The 15,099-nt window shown below is 43.2% G+C and overlaps 1 protein-coding gene across 1 annotated transcript in view; it reads right to left on the bottom strand.

The window, feature by feature from the left end:
• Positions 1–13,113, bottom strand: part of LOC124705861 (bisdemethoxycurcumin synthase-like) — a 14,850-nt gene extending 1,737 nt beyond the window's left edge. The window contains exons 1-2 of the mRNA XM_047237559.1: positions 13,068–13,113; positions 10,975–11,353 (exon numbers count right to left, since the gene is read on the bottom strand). Coding sequence (XP_047093515.1) covers positions 10,975–11,353; positions 13,068–13,113 — 425 coding nt within the window. The remainder of the gene's footprint in view (positions 1–10,974; positions 11,354–13,067) is intronic.
• Positions 13,114–15,099: the final 1,986 nt, after the last annotated feature.

A 15,099-nucleotide genomic window follows, 5' to 3' on the forward strand; every position in this document is an offset into this window, starting at 1 on the left:
ATGTCGCGCCTGGTCGAACAACGCGGCGAAGGTGCCTCACTGGAACTGCAACAACGGATGCTGCGCCAAACCGCCTTGGATCGGATCGCTTTCGACCGCTGATAAACACTGAACCCATCGTAAGACTTAATGAAGTGCGGTGGTCACCCTTAACGCAACAACAGCAGCTTCTTCGCTAAAACGACTGTGAATAAACAACGGTGACCATCGCTTTAGCTTGGGTAACAAAGAATAATAATAACCATAATGACGAATACTGTAAATGCAGTTAATCGATTGTTGCTGTTTATGTTCTTGCATGCTCTCCGTTGCTAGTAGAGGCTCTGGCCAAGTTGATACTTGTAACTCCAAGAGGGAGTATTTATGCTCGATAGTGGGTTCATGCCTCCATTGAATCTCGGGACGTTGACATAAAGTTCTAAGGTTGTGGATGTGTTGTTGCCACTAGGGATAAAACATCAATGCTTTGTCTAAGGATATTTGTGTTGATTACATTACGCACCATACTTAATGCAATTGTCTCGTTGTTTGCAACTTAATACTCGGAAGGGGTTCGGATGATAACCTCGAAGGTGGACTTTTTAGGCATAGATGCATGTTGGATAGCGGTCTATGTACTTTGTCGTAATGCCCTGATTAAATCTCATAGTACTCATCAAGATATATGTATGTGCATTGTTATGCCTTCTTTATTTGTCAATTGCCCAACTGTAATTCGTTCACCCAACATGCTATTTATCTTATGGGAGAGACACCACTAGTGAACTGTGGACCCCGGTCCATTCTTTACATCTGAAATACAATCTACTGCTATATCTATAATTTTTCATGCTCCATGCTTGTGTTTACACCAATTGCTATATGTTTTGTTTACACTTCGTGGCACTTTATGCATTTTCTGGCACTAACCTATTAACAAGATGCCACTGTGTCAGTTCCCTATTTTCTGCTGTTTTGTATTTCAGAAAAGTTATACAGAAAATATTCTCGGAATTGGACGAAACAAAAGCCAAAGTTCCTATTTTTCCCGGAGCAAAGACGAAGTCCAAAGAAGAGACGGAGGAGGGCCATAGGGGGACCAGACCATGCCTAGGCGCGGCCTGGCCCTGACCCGCGGCTAGGGGTGGTCTGGGGCCACCAGACCTCCACCAACCTCGCCTATATAAAGCTCCCGACGCAAAAACCCTAAATATACCAGCCTCCGCCCACGAAAAGTTTTGTAGCTCCGCCGCCATCGCAGACAAGATTCGGAGGGACATAAGTCTCTGTTCCGGCACCCTGTCGGGACGAGGAATTGCCCCCGGAGCCATCTCCATCGAATCCACCGCCATCTCCATCGCCGTTGCTGACTCCCATGATGATGAGGGAGTAGTTCTCCCTCGGGGCTGAAGGCTCTACAGGTAGCTATGTGGTTTATCTCTCTCTCCCATGGTGTGATCTTTATGTGACCATGAGCTTTGTAATCTAGATGTCGTTATGCTATTCAAGTGGTTTTTACTTATGTGATCTTCGGAGACTCCTTGTCCCACGTGTGTAAAGGTGACAGTGTGTGCACCGTGTGGGTCTCTTAGGCTATATTTCACAGAATACTTGTTCACTGAATTATGATTTGAGTTGGATGTCTCTATGAAATCGTGGTGTGTTAGTACCTCATATGAATGCTCAAATTGACAGCGTGGGGTGTTCATTAGTACTTAGGAATACATCTTTAAGGTTTGCTTGTGCAGCCCTACGCAATGAATTAGTGTTTGTTATCCAACCGGAGAGTAGTCCAAAGTAGCATAGTGAAGTGATTATATTTATATTGCTTTATGATACCATTGTTGAGACTTGAGAGTGACCACTAGTGAAAGTATGATCCCTAGGCCTTGTTTCCAAACATCGAATCACCATTTATTTACTATTTTACTGCATGTTTACTTGCTACCATATTTATTTCTGATTGTTATTACCACTCATATTCATCCATATCACTTGCATTTTACTATCTCTTCGCCGAACTAGTGCACCTATACACCTGACAAGTGTATTGGGTGTGTTGGGGACACAAGATACTTCTTGTATCGTAATTGCAGGGTTGTTTGAGAGGGATATATAGCTTTGACCTCTACCTCCCTGAGTTCGATAAACCTTGGTGATCCACTTAAGGAAAACTTGTTGCTGTTCTACAAACCTCTGCACTTGGAGGCCCAACACTGTCTACAAGAATAGAAACATTCGTATACATCAAGGGGCAGATTGGACATCCCCCTTGTGTGTCTGTTTGCCAATATACCTTTTGATGGAATCACGCCATGTAAATCCCTCCACTCAAATATCTTGATTTTACTTGGCACATCTAGCTCCCAAAGCTTTTTCCAAACTAGACTATCTAAAGCTCCGGGCATAAGTTCATGCGTCTTTCTTTCATTCCAAACTTATGTTCCCATTGAGTGTGGTAAGCTGACCTAGTCCGTGTGTACAACCCTCGGTTTTCCTTTTTTTCCTTTTTTTGTTGCTCCTATTCTACTTTTTTGTTTTTATAGTTAAATGATCGTGCCTTGCCGCGGGTGCTTAATTTTTTTCTAGGCACGGGTGCTTGAATTTTCAATCGTCCCTAATATAAACATGACAAGGATGCATCTCTTGTTCCTTGTTTTCCACCAGCCTTTGTCTTAACCGCTTTCACCATTGTGACGCCTCTGGTGCTAGTGTGCTACATGATCATCCCACTCCGCTCCACATCTTACTTTGCATTCACCTCGCTCTAACACTTTGAAGTAAAAAAAGAAAACATAAAAAGAAATAGAAAAAAGAAAAGAAAAAGAAACCTGAAAGTGGGATAGGCCCATCACATCGCGCGGGGTGTGATGTGGCTTGTAGCCACACCGACCTGTTCGGCATATAGGAATTGCCATTTTTTAGCATCGCCCTTTGGTTGATGTTAAGGTTATTTTATCCATGTGGCCGTGACGTTTATGCTTTGGGAGAGGAGACTATCGAATTTTGTGTTTGTACATTTGGTAACGAAATACTCTACACTTCGAAAAATATTGGGGCTAGAGCTACTAACCTAGATGAAAAGGGAAAGAACATGACGATGAGAGAAACAAAATTGTTCATGTTCATAAAACACAAATAAACTACACTTGACTGAATATGTGTCTGTGTTAAGAGGAGAACGGGGCCATATCGTTCTTTTAGTGTGGGGAAGTATTGAGTTTTGTTATGTTGCTGTTTGCAGGGTTCAAAGCAAAGTGTGACAAACTGTAAAGTGTCGGTGCTGCCCAAGATGACTATATGCACCTTAACAGTGAACTATGTGCAACAACTACTTCCCGGTCAGATATTAATGACATTATCAAGGAGATAAAGGTTGTGGGTGGGCGCACTCTTAGGGACTCAAATTACCTGACTCATGAGCTGCTCAGTACAATTATAGTGTGTGTAGTTCGGCTGTTTTGTATGCGTGCAAATCAACTTGGTGGCCAAGGAAATGGTTGTGGTGACGATCGCAACCGCCACGAGTTGCCAACCTTGAGCCACTGAGGAGGTATGATTCACCCTGGATTAGATTGATAACTTGTATGTTCTTCTTGCATGTGCCTTCAATGTACGCAATGTATTGATGTTTCTTTAGTTTTCTCGTTTTCTTAAACTTGTGGATTTACTAAGTTTGGGAACCTTCTAATTGTTGAGTCACCTAAACTTAGGGATGTAATCACATCGGATCAAATTTCACCATTACGTACCATATCCCAAATGAACCTTGGTGATCAGATGGATACATCCAGAAATTGACATGTGTCTAACGACGCTAGCTTTGTCTCGTCAGGTGTTAGCACGGTTCAACCAACATGATGTTCTCTCTTTTCTCTATTGTTCCTCCTACAGTCCCACTAAATACCCTACTCTTCCCACCTTCTTCTCCACTTGCCCCATCCATCTGGAGCTGCTTCAGGAGATCTGCGATGCATGTAGCTCCTTTATCCCCTTCCTCTTACCCCTGCATCCCCTCCACCCACTTCGTCGATCTCGCTCGTCCGCCGCTCCCCCATCTTATCCGTTGGCGACCGTTGTCGCGTACACCCATTTCCAGCACGGGCGACTGATACGTCTCAAACGTATCTATAATTTATGATGTTCCATGCTAGTTTTATGACAATACCTACATGTTTTGTTCACACTTTATATCGTTTTGATGCGTTTTCCGGAACTAACCTATTGACGAGATGCCGAAGGGCCAGTTGCTGTTTTCTGCTGTTTTTGGTTTCAGAAATCCTAGTAAGGAAATATTCTCGGAATCGGACGAAATCAACGCCAGCATCTTAGAATTCCACGAAGCTTCCAGAACACCCGAGAGCCACCAGAGGGGAGCCCTGGGGGGCCCACACATGTGGGCGGCGCGGCACAAGGGGGGCGCGCCCCCCTATTGTGTGGAGCCTCCGTAACCCCTCCGACTCCGCCTCTTCGCCTATTTAAAGGTCCCTGACCTAAATCTTCGATACGAAAAAGCCACGGTACGAGAAACCTTCCAGAGCCGCCGCCATCGCGAAGCCAAGATCTGGGGGACAGGAGTCTCTGTTCCGGCACGCCGTCGGGACGGGGATGTGCCCCCGGAAGGCATCTCCATCGACACCACCGCCATCTTCATCACCGCTGCTGTCTCCTATGAGGAGGGAGTAGTTCTCCATCGAGGCTGAGGGCTCTACCGTAGCTATGTGGTCCATCTCTCTCTTTGTGATCTAGTTGAATATCATCTATGTGTTACTCTAGTGATGTTATTAAAGTACTCTATTCCTCCTCCATGATGTAATGTTGACAGTGTGTGCATCATGTAGTACTTGGCGTAGTTTATGATTGTAATCTCTTGTAGATTATGGAGTTAACTATTACTATGATAGTATTGATGTGATCTATTCCTCCTTTCATAGTCTGTCGGTGACGGTGTGCATGCTATGTTAGTACTCAGTATAATTGCGTTGGTCTATCATGCACTCTAAGGTTATTTAAATATGAACATCGAATGTTGTGGAGCTTGTTAACTCCGGCATTGAGGTGCTCTTGTAGCCCTACACAATTAATGGTGTTCATCATCCAACAAGAGAGTGTAGAGTGGTTTTATTATGTGATCAATGTTGAGAGTGTCCACTAGTGAAAGTATGATCCCTAGGCCTTGTTTCCAAATACTGCAATCATCGCTTATTTATCGTTTTACCGCATCTTTACTTCCTGCAATATTACTACCATCAACCGCACGCCAGCAAGATATTTTCTCAAGCGCCGTTACTACTTGCTCATATTCATTCATACCACTTGTATTTCACTATCTCTTCGCCGAACTAGTGCACCTATACATCCGACAAGTGTATTAGGTGTGTTGGGGACACAAGAGACTTCTTGTATCGTGATTGCAGGGGTTGCTTGAGAGGGATATATTTGACCTCTACCTCCCCGAGTTCGATAAACCTTGGGTGATTCACTTAAGGGAAACTTGCTCGCTGTTCTACAAACCTCTCGCTCTTGGAGGCCCAACACTGTCTACGGGAATAGAAGCGTGCGTAGACATCAAGCTATTTTCCGGCGCCGTTGCCGGGGAGGTAAGGTAAAAGGCACTCATACTCCGGTCCCAGGTAACTAAGTTATTTTCTGGTGCCGTTGTAAGTGCTCGAAGTTATTTCCTTTAGATCCTGCAATTGCATCTTTTTGTTTCTTGTTTACACTAGTTAGGCTTAATGGAAAACAACAACAAAATTAGAGATCTTTATGAAATTTATCTTGAGTTAGGACATGAGGTGTTTGAAGAGAAAATTAAAAAACCTATGGAACTTTATATGCATGATAATGCCAATGTTATTAGTATGAATGCTTTGAACACCATTGTTGCTAATGCTATGGAAGAATTTAAGCTTGGGGAGGTCGGTTTTGATGAAAATGATCTCTTTAGCCCTCCGGGTATTGAGGAGAAAGTTTATGTTGATTATGATATGCCTCCCATATATGATGATTATAATGATAGTGGTTTTCTGGTGCCGCCTACTATGGAGGGTAAATTTAATTATGATTATACTATGCCTCCTATATTTGATGATGAGGATAATAATGATAGCTACTTTGTTGAATTTGCTCCCACTACAACTAGTAAAATTGATTATGCTTATGTGGAGAGTAATAATTTTATGCATATAGCTCATGATAAGAATGCTTTATGTGATAGTTACATTGTTGAGTTTGTTCATGATGCCGCTGAAAGTTATTATGAGAGAGGAAAATATGGTTTTAGAAGTTTTCATGTTACTAAAACACCTCTCTATATGCTGAAATTTTTGAAGTTACACTTGTTTTATCTTTCTATGCTTGTTGCATTATGCTTCATGAATTTGTTTATTTACAAGATTCCTATGCATAGGAAGCATGTTAGGCTTAAATTTGTTTTGAATTTTCTTTTTGATGCTCTCTTTTGCTTCAACTACTATTTCTTGCGAGTGCATCATTAAAATTACCGAGCCCATCTTAATGGCTATAAAGAAAGCACTTCTTGGGAGATAACCCATGTCTTTATTTTACTACAACAATTTTGTTTTATATTTGTGTCTTGGAAGTTGTTACTACTGTAGCAACCTCTCCTTATCTTTATTTTATTGCATTGTTGTGCCAAGTAAAGTCTTTGATAGTAAAGTCACTACTAGATTTGGATTATCTGCGCGAAACATGATTTCTTGTTGTCACGAATTTCAATATGCTTCTCTCGTAGGTAACTCGTAAAAATCTGCCAATTTACGTGCGTGATCCTCGGATATGTACGCAACTTTCATTCAATTTGAGCATTTTCATTTGAGCAAGTCTGGTGCACCTAAAAAATTCGTCTTTACTGATCGTTCTGTTTTGACAGATTCTCGCCTTTTATTTCGCATTGCCTCTTTTGCTTGTGTTGGATGGATTTCTTTGTTCCATTAACTTCCGGTAGCTTTGAGCAATGTCCGGAAGTGTTAAGAATGATTGTGTCACCTCTGAATATGTGAATTTTTGATTATGCACTAACCCTCTAATGAGTTTGTTTTGAGTTTGGTGTGGAGGAAGTTTTCAAGGGTCAAGAGAGGAGGATGATATACTATGATCAAGAAGAGTGAAGAGTCTACGCTTGGGGATGCCCCCGTGGTTCATCCCTGCATATTTCAAGAAGACTCAAGCATCTAAGCTTGGGGATGCCCAAGACATCCCCTTCTTCATCGACAACTTATCAGGTCACCTCTAGTGAAACTATATTTTTATTCCGTCACATCTTATGTGCTTTACTTGGAGCGTCTGTGTGCTTTTATTTTTGTTTGTGTTTGAATAAAATATGATCCATCATGCTTGTGTGGGAGAGAGACACGCTCCGCTTTTTCATATGAACACTAGTGTTCTTCGCTTTTACTTTTAATGTTCATGGTGAAGGTTGAAACTGCTTCGTTCATTGTTATATGGTTGGAAACAGAAAATGCTGCATGTGGTAATTGGTATAATGTCTTGGATAATTTGATACTTGGCAATTGTTTTGAGCTCTCAAGTAGATCATGATTAAGCTCTTGCATCATGTAGTTTAAACCTATTAGTGGAGAAATACCGTAGAGCTTGTTGAAACTGGTTTGCATGATTGGTCTCTCTAAGGTCTAGATATTTTCCGGTAAAAGTGTTTGAGCAACAAGGAAGACAAGTGTAGAGTTTTATAATGCTTGCAATATGTTCTTATGTAAGTTTTGTTGTACCGGTTCATACTTCTGTTTGCTTCAAACAACCTTGCTAGCCCAAAGCCTTGTACTGAGAGGAAATGCTTCTCGTGCATCCAAAACCTTGAGCCAAAACCTATGCCATATGTGTCCATCATATCTACCTACTATGTGGTATTTCTCTGCCATTCCAAGCAAATACTTCATGTGCTACCTTTAAACCTTCAAAATGCTTCTCAATTTGTGTCAATGTTTTATAGCTCATGAGGAAGTGTGTGGTGTTTATCTTTCAATCTTGTCATTTACTCCCTGACAGTACTTTCATAATGGACTAGTGGCACATCCGCTTATCCAATAATTTTGCAAAAAGAGCTGGCAATGGGGTTCCCAGCCCCAATTAATTAACTTGCATTAATAAATTCTCTTCACGTGTTTTGCCCTGATCTATCAGTAAGCAACTTAATTTTGCAAATAGACACTCCTTCATGGTATGTGAATGTTGGAAGGCACCCGAGGATTCGGTTAGCCATGGCTTGTGTAAGCAAAAGGTTGGGAGGAGTGTCATCAATAATGAAACTAAAATACATGTGTAAACAAAAGAGAAGAGGGATGATCTACCTTGCTGGTAGAGATAACGTCCTTCATGGGAGCCCCTCTTGAAAGTCTGGTTGATAATGTAGTTAGAGTACCCGCTACCATTCGTTGACAACAACAAACACCTCTCAAAACTTTACTTTTATGCTCTCTATATGATTTCAAAACTTAAAAGCTCTAGCACATGATTTAATCCCTGCTTCCCTCTGCGAAGGGCCCATCTTTTACTTTATTGTTGAGTCAGTTTACCTATTCTTTCTATCTCAGAAGCAAACACTTGTGTCAACTGTGCATTGATTCTTACATGTTTACCTATTGCACTTGCTATATTGCTTTGTGTTGACAATTATCCATGAGATATACATGTTGAAGTTGAAAGCAACCGCTGAAACTTGTATCTTCCTTTGTGTTGCTTCAATGCCTCTACTTTGAATTTATTGCTTTATGAGTAACTCTTATGCAAGTCTTATTGATGCTTGTCTTGAAAGTATTATTCATGAAAAGTCTTTGCTATATGATTCAGTTGTTTAGTCATTGTTTTGAATCACTTCATTCATCTCATATGCTTTACAATAGTATTGATCAAGATTATGATAGCATGTCACTTCAGAAATTATCCTTGTTATCGTTTACCTACTCGAGGGCGAGTAGGAACTAAGCTTGGGGATGCTTGATACGTCTCAAACGTATCTATAATTTCGATGTTTCATGCTAGTTTTATGACAATACCTACATGTTTTGTTCACACTTTATATCGTTTTGATGCGTTTTCCGAACTAACCTATTGACGAGATGCCGAAGGGCCGATTCGTTGTTTCTGCTGTTTTTGGTTTCAGAAATCCTAGTAAGGAAATATTCTCGGAATCGGACGAAATCAACGCCCAGCATCTTGGAATTCTACGAAGCTTCAAGAACACCCGAGAGCCACCAGAGGGGAGCCCTGGGGGGCCCACACATGTGGGCGGCGCGGCCCAAGGGGGGGCGCCCCCCTATTGTGTGGAGCCTCCGTAACCCCTCCGACTCCGCCTCTTCGCCTATTTAAAGGTCCCTGACCTAAATCTTCGATACGAAAAAGCCACGGTACGAGAAACCTTCCAGAGCCGCCGCCATCGCGAAGCCAAGATCCGGGGGACATGAGTCTCTGTTCCGGCACGCCGCCGGGACGGGGAAGTGCCCTCGGAAGGCATCTCCATCGACACCACCGCCATCTTCATCACCGCTGCTGTCTCCCATGAGGAGGGAGTAGTTCTCCATCGAGGCTGAGGGCTCTACCGTAGCTATGTGGTTCATCTCTCTCTTTGTGATCTAGTTGAATATCATCTATGTGTTACTCTAGTGATGTTATTAAAGTACTCTATTCCTCCTCCATGATGTAATGTTGACAGTGTGTGCATCATGTAGTACTTGGCGTAGTTTATGATTGTAATCTCTTGTAGATTATGGAGTTAACTATTACTATGATAGTATTGATGTGATCTATTCCTCCTTTCATAGTCTATCGGTGACGGTGTGCATGCTATGTTAGTACTCGGTATAATTGCGTTGGTCTATCATGCACTCTAAGGTTATTTAAATATGAACATCGAATGCTGTGGAGCTTGTTAACTCCGGCATTGAGGTGCTCTTGTAGCCCTACACAATTAATGGTGTTCATCATCCAACAAGAGAGTGTAGAGTGGTTTTATTATGTGATCAATGTTGAGAGTGTCTGAAAGATCGAGATGTCGCCTAGGGGGGGTGAATAGGCAATTAAAAACTCTTACGGATTGTCTTGTAATAATGCGGAATTAAACTAACGTTTAGTTTACAAGCACAAACCCTAAGTATGCTAAGCTCAACTAAGTGTAACAATAGCAACTAGAGCTAAGCAAGATAGGCACAAGATATATGTAGCACAAGTGATAGCAAGATATATGTACTTCAAGCACGATGGCTATCACAAGGAAAGAGAGCTCGGGTATAGAAATAACCGAGGCACGCGGAGACGAGGATGTATTCCCGTGTTCCCTTGCTTTGCAACAAGGTACGTCACGTTTGGAGGAGTGGCACGAAGGATTCCCCGCGCCACGAAGGCTCACCCTATTCTCCGAACCACACCCACGAAGGATAATGGCCCTTTCCTTATGGTTAGCTTTTTCTCCGCTCCGGAGATGGCAAGCTCCACAACCACTTCACAAGCTCCACGAAGGAGAAGCCCGGGCCCCTTCACAATCTTCCACGAAGAGATCACCGGGACACCAACCAAGCCAACTAGGAGGTCACCCTCCAAGAGTAACAAGCTCACGAGTCTCTCACTCGAACAAATCGTGGTGGAGAGCTCAACCCTATGCAATGATGCAAAGCAAGAACACCGGAGGTGTTCAAGTCCTTCACACTCAAATCCCACCAAAGCAACGAATGCTAGGATGAGATTGGAGAGGAAGAACAAGGGGGAAAGTCAACCAAAGACTCCAAGATCTAGATCCCAAGAGATTCCCTCACTTAGAGAAGAAATAGATTGGTGGAAGTGTAGATCTAGATCTCCTCTCTTAGATCCCTCAAGAATGAGCAAGAATGGTTGGAGGAATCAAAGGGGAGAGCAAGTTCTTCAAATGCAACAATGGAGGTGAGAGAATGGGAAGAACTTATTGTCTCAAGGTGGGAGAAAGGTATTTATAGCAAGGGAGGAAGAAATAACCGTTGGGGAGAAAACCATGTGAAAAACGCATAAAAAACAGGCTGAAAGTCGCCCCAGCCGGCTGCCAGGCCGGTCGACCGGAGCAGCAACCGGCCGGGCCGGTCGAGCAGCTCGGTCGGTCCGGCCCACCGGCCGGCGAGGCAAGATAGCGCGCAGGGCGGCGGGCGAGCAAGGGGCGCGCGGGGGGAGGCAGCCCAGCTGGGCGACGCGGCGCTCGGGCGAGCAGGCCGCGTGGGCGCGGGCGGCCCGGTAAGGCGCGGGCGGGCCGGGAGGGCGGGCCGTGAGGCCCAGCCGAGGCGGAGGCGGCCCGGCGAGGAATCCGGTCGGACCGGGGAGGCGCCGGGTGGGCCGGTCGGCCACCGGGCCTGCGGCCGGTCCACGGGCCCAAAGGCCACTCGGACACAGCCCGGATGGCACCAGTGCCAAGTCCGGTCGCGGACCGGGTGGGCCGGTGGCCGGTCCGGTCAGACCGGCCGGTCGGCTGGCCCCTTCTTTTTTCTTTTCCCTTTTATTCTTTTCTCCTTTTCCTTTTTCTTTAATAACTAATGCTCCCGAACTCCGATTGACATGAAACCAATTTTGTTGGAAAGATAACGACGAATAGAACCCCAACAAAAACTGGAAATATGGAGACTCCTCACATAACATTTTAGATGATTTTAGAGAGGGGTCTCCCACCGTCAAGAAACGGTAAAGACGTCCAAACTCGAAAACGCAATAGAAGATGCATGCGGATTCCGTTTTCGATGAACTTGGGCTTGTTGTAAAGCTAGCAACAAGCTCAAGAACCTCTTACAGAGAAACACCAAGAAGCAATAGGGATATGCAAAGTATGCAAAAGATTGAGCTCCCTAAGACGATGTGATCAAGTTACCCAACCGAAAGCCCCTCTTGATAGTGCGGCTATCTATCCTATAATCCGGTCTCCCATCAACCACCTCGAGACCGGTAAAAGGAAAACCTATCAAGGTCATACCTTTGCCTTGCGCATCCCGCTTGATCTTGATGATAACACTTCAAGCTCTACACAAGCCAGGAATGCCACACTTGACCAATGTTGCTTCGTGAAGACTCACAAATGCTCCCCATACACTATGATGGGAAAGCTCCATTGATGCACATCTTCACTAGTCCATTATCACCAAATGGATGGCAAGCTTCAAGCATGTGATTCACTTGAGATGCTCATCTTGAACTTGCCCAACTCAACCTTGTATCTTCTCATACTCACATAAGATAGAGCATGGCTAATATTGAGTTCCACATAAGAACTCCATCTTCGTTTCTTCTTCTTGATCATATCACATATATATCTTCATACCGATGATCTTGATGCCAATACACAAGGTATACCTTTATCTTCATGGCATTCATACTTGAATCCAACACATGGAATACAAGTAGTACCTATGGAATATTCCTTCATATAAACTCAATGAAAACATTAGTCCATAGGAGTTGTCATTAATTACCAAAACCACACATAGGGGCAATATACCCTTACAGTGTCCACTAGTGAAAGTATGATCCCTAGGCCTTGTTTCCAAATACTGCAATCATCGCTTATTTACTACTGCATCTTTACTTCCTGCAATATTACTACCATCAACTGCACGCCAGCAAGCTATTTTTACAGGCGCCGTTACTCTTGCTCATATTCATTCATACCACCCGTATTTCACTATCTCTTCGCCGAACTAGTGCACCTATACATCCGACAAGTGTATTAGGTGTGTTGGGGACACAAGAGACTTCTTGTATCGTGATTGCGGGGGTTGCTTGAGAGGGATATCTTTGACCTCTACCTCCACGAGTTCGATAAACCTTGGGTGATTCACTTAAGGGAAACTTGCTGCTGTTCTACAAACCTCTGCTCTTGGAGGCCCAACACTGTCTACAGGAATAGAAGCGTGCGTAGACATCAGCGACGCCAGCACGAGCCTGTGGATGAGCGACGTGGACAACACCGGCTCCGCGCGCAAGAAGGTGGCCCGCCCTTGCTTCATCGATCTTGGCGGCTCGAGCTTGACCGCTGGAGGCTCTGGTTTGCCTCTTCTTGGCCAGACCCGGTGTGTTGTCATACGCCCGCCCGAGCCAGCGAGACTGACCTAGGTCGTGGGGCCTTCTCCTAGTAGGATCTAGGACGCAGGCCATGATGGCTCATCGGTTGGTGCGGGCGGTGGCTTATGCTCGATGCAGGCTTGGTGCATCCGTCTTCGTGTGGATTTCTTTCATCGAGTGAAACGAATCCAATGATCAACCGTGAATTCGCTCTTTTGTAGGAAAATATCTCCCCGATTAACCTCCAGGGATTCCTTTTAGGTTTAAACATAGATCAATTCTCTTATTGTTTTGATTCACTTTGTTCCCTTTGTTTCTTTTTTGGATATGGAAGACAAAATCACGAGGATGAAAATCCCCATGGGGAAGAACTAGCAGGCAGTCATAGGCAAACGCTTGCGGATTGGTCTTTATCAGCTGATTTGGTGGTGTCATTTGTGTTTTGGAGAACAAACCTGAATTGGTCTTCGTCTTATATTCTAATAAATTGGCTCTGCTTGTCCGGTGTTCTTGTGTTAAATGATGAATGGCTACAAGATACTAATTAGGGCTTATTTGTTGACTTTTTGTTGTTGTTGTAGAATAGTTGGAGTATAGATACCTGCGGTTCCAGAGAGAGAAATCGCTCCCCAGGAATCGTAAGGACAACACACCTAGCAACACAAGATGTAGAATATATATATGTTTTTTATTCTCTCTCTAGGAAATGGGTCTCACTCACGCATGCAATTTGTAGCAGAAAAGTCGTTAGACCGTGTAGTCACCGTCGATCAGCAAAAGAATCCAACTGTGATGGATAATATCCAACAACTATCCATGGGTGCTCACCTATCCATGTGAACACCAAATCCACTCTCTGCCATAGCCTATACCATACTTTCTAGACGGATTTGGAACTGGTCGGATAAGGACTCGTTGCGGATTCAAATACGGATACACGAGACCATGGATTCAGAACGAATACGGAGCAGACTTGGGGCGGAAATATATGTACATGCATGCGTAAGTCGGCAAACCATACAATAAAGAATAATAGATAAAACAAGCTTAACAAAACACACAGAAAATAAATAGTGTAACATGGTAGAATAAATACTTATAACATAACTACATGCATGAACAAATAAAACCTCACATGAATGCAATAATGCAAACACAATAACACCGACCCGTGGATCAATAGCCCAATATATATCCTAATAAGTTTGGATTTCATATTCATAGAGTGACTATGTATCTGAGCTATTTGTATAAAGGATGAACTCAACAACACACTAACTACTAAATATTCTAGTATCCTAATAGCTTTGATGTTTCGAACGAAAACTAGATTATTTCGATAAAAACCCATCGAATAATCATAAAGAATTTTCGGATACGGATATCATGTGCTTTTTGGCATACCATATCCTATACCATATACATTGTCAATATCTGAATCACATATCCTTCTCCGCCAGATTTCTGCAAACCGGGTACATATTCTAAAACGAATTTGTGGAAAAATTTCTTATCTATTTAAACACCTAAAAATGCATATTCTTTCTATGGGTTGGATGGTGTTGTTACCAGAATATATTAATAAGATGTCTTCATTTGCATAATTTTCACGCTAAAAATTACGTTTACATATGTGGCTAGAAATGAAATTTAAAGAGAACCAACCTGAGATTGGGTGGTTATGATGGTGGTTGTACCCCCAACCTACCAGAGTTCAAACCCTAGGTTTGACATCTGTGTGTCTAATAAAGGGAGGCGACGTTCCCGTCGACTGCAATGCGGCTGTGGTGACTTCGTCAATTTTAAGATCCAATCCGCCGGCTTAGTCTTCACATAGGGGTAGAGTGTGCGTGTGTGCGTTCATATGGATGAGTGTATGCGCGTGTGTATGAACGTTATTGTACGTGCTTCTAAAAAAATAAATTAAAAGGCCATGGCAGGGCACTTTGTCATATCATAGTGTTAAAAAAAGTAACACTAGGAATTTAGTATTAGTCACTAAGATCAGCATGGCGAGATTAGATTCCAAATGCCTAACTATTCCTCAAACGGACTAAACTAAGAAAACAAGGGGCCTCT

The sequence above is a fragment of the Lolium rigidum genome, chromosome 1 (assembly GCF_022539505.1).
Source record: "Lolium rigidum isolate FL_2022 chromosome 1, APGP_CSIRO_Lrig_0.1, whole genome shotgun sequence".
Classification (NCBI taxonomy): domain Eukaryota; kingdom Viridiplantae; phylum Streptophyta; class Magnoliopsida; order Poales; family Poaceae; genus Lolium; species Lolium rigidum.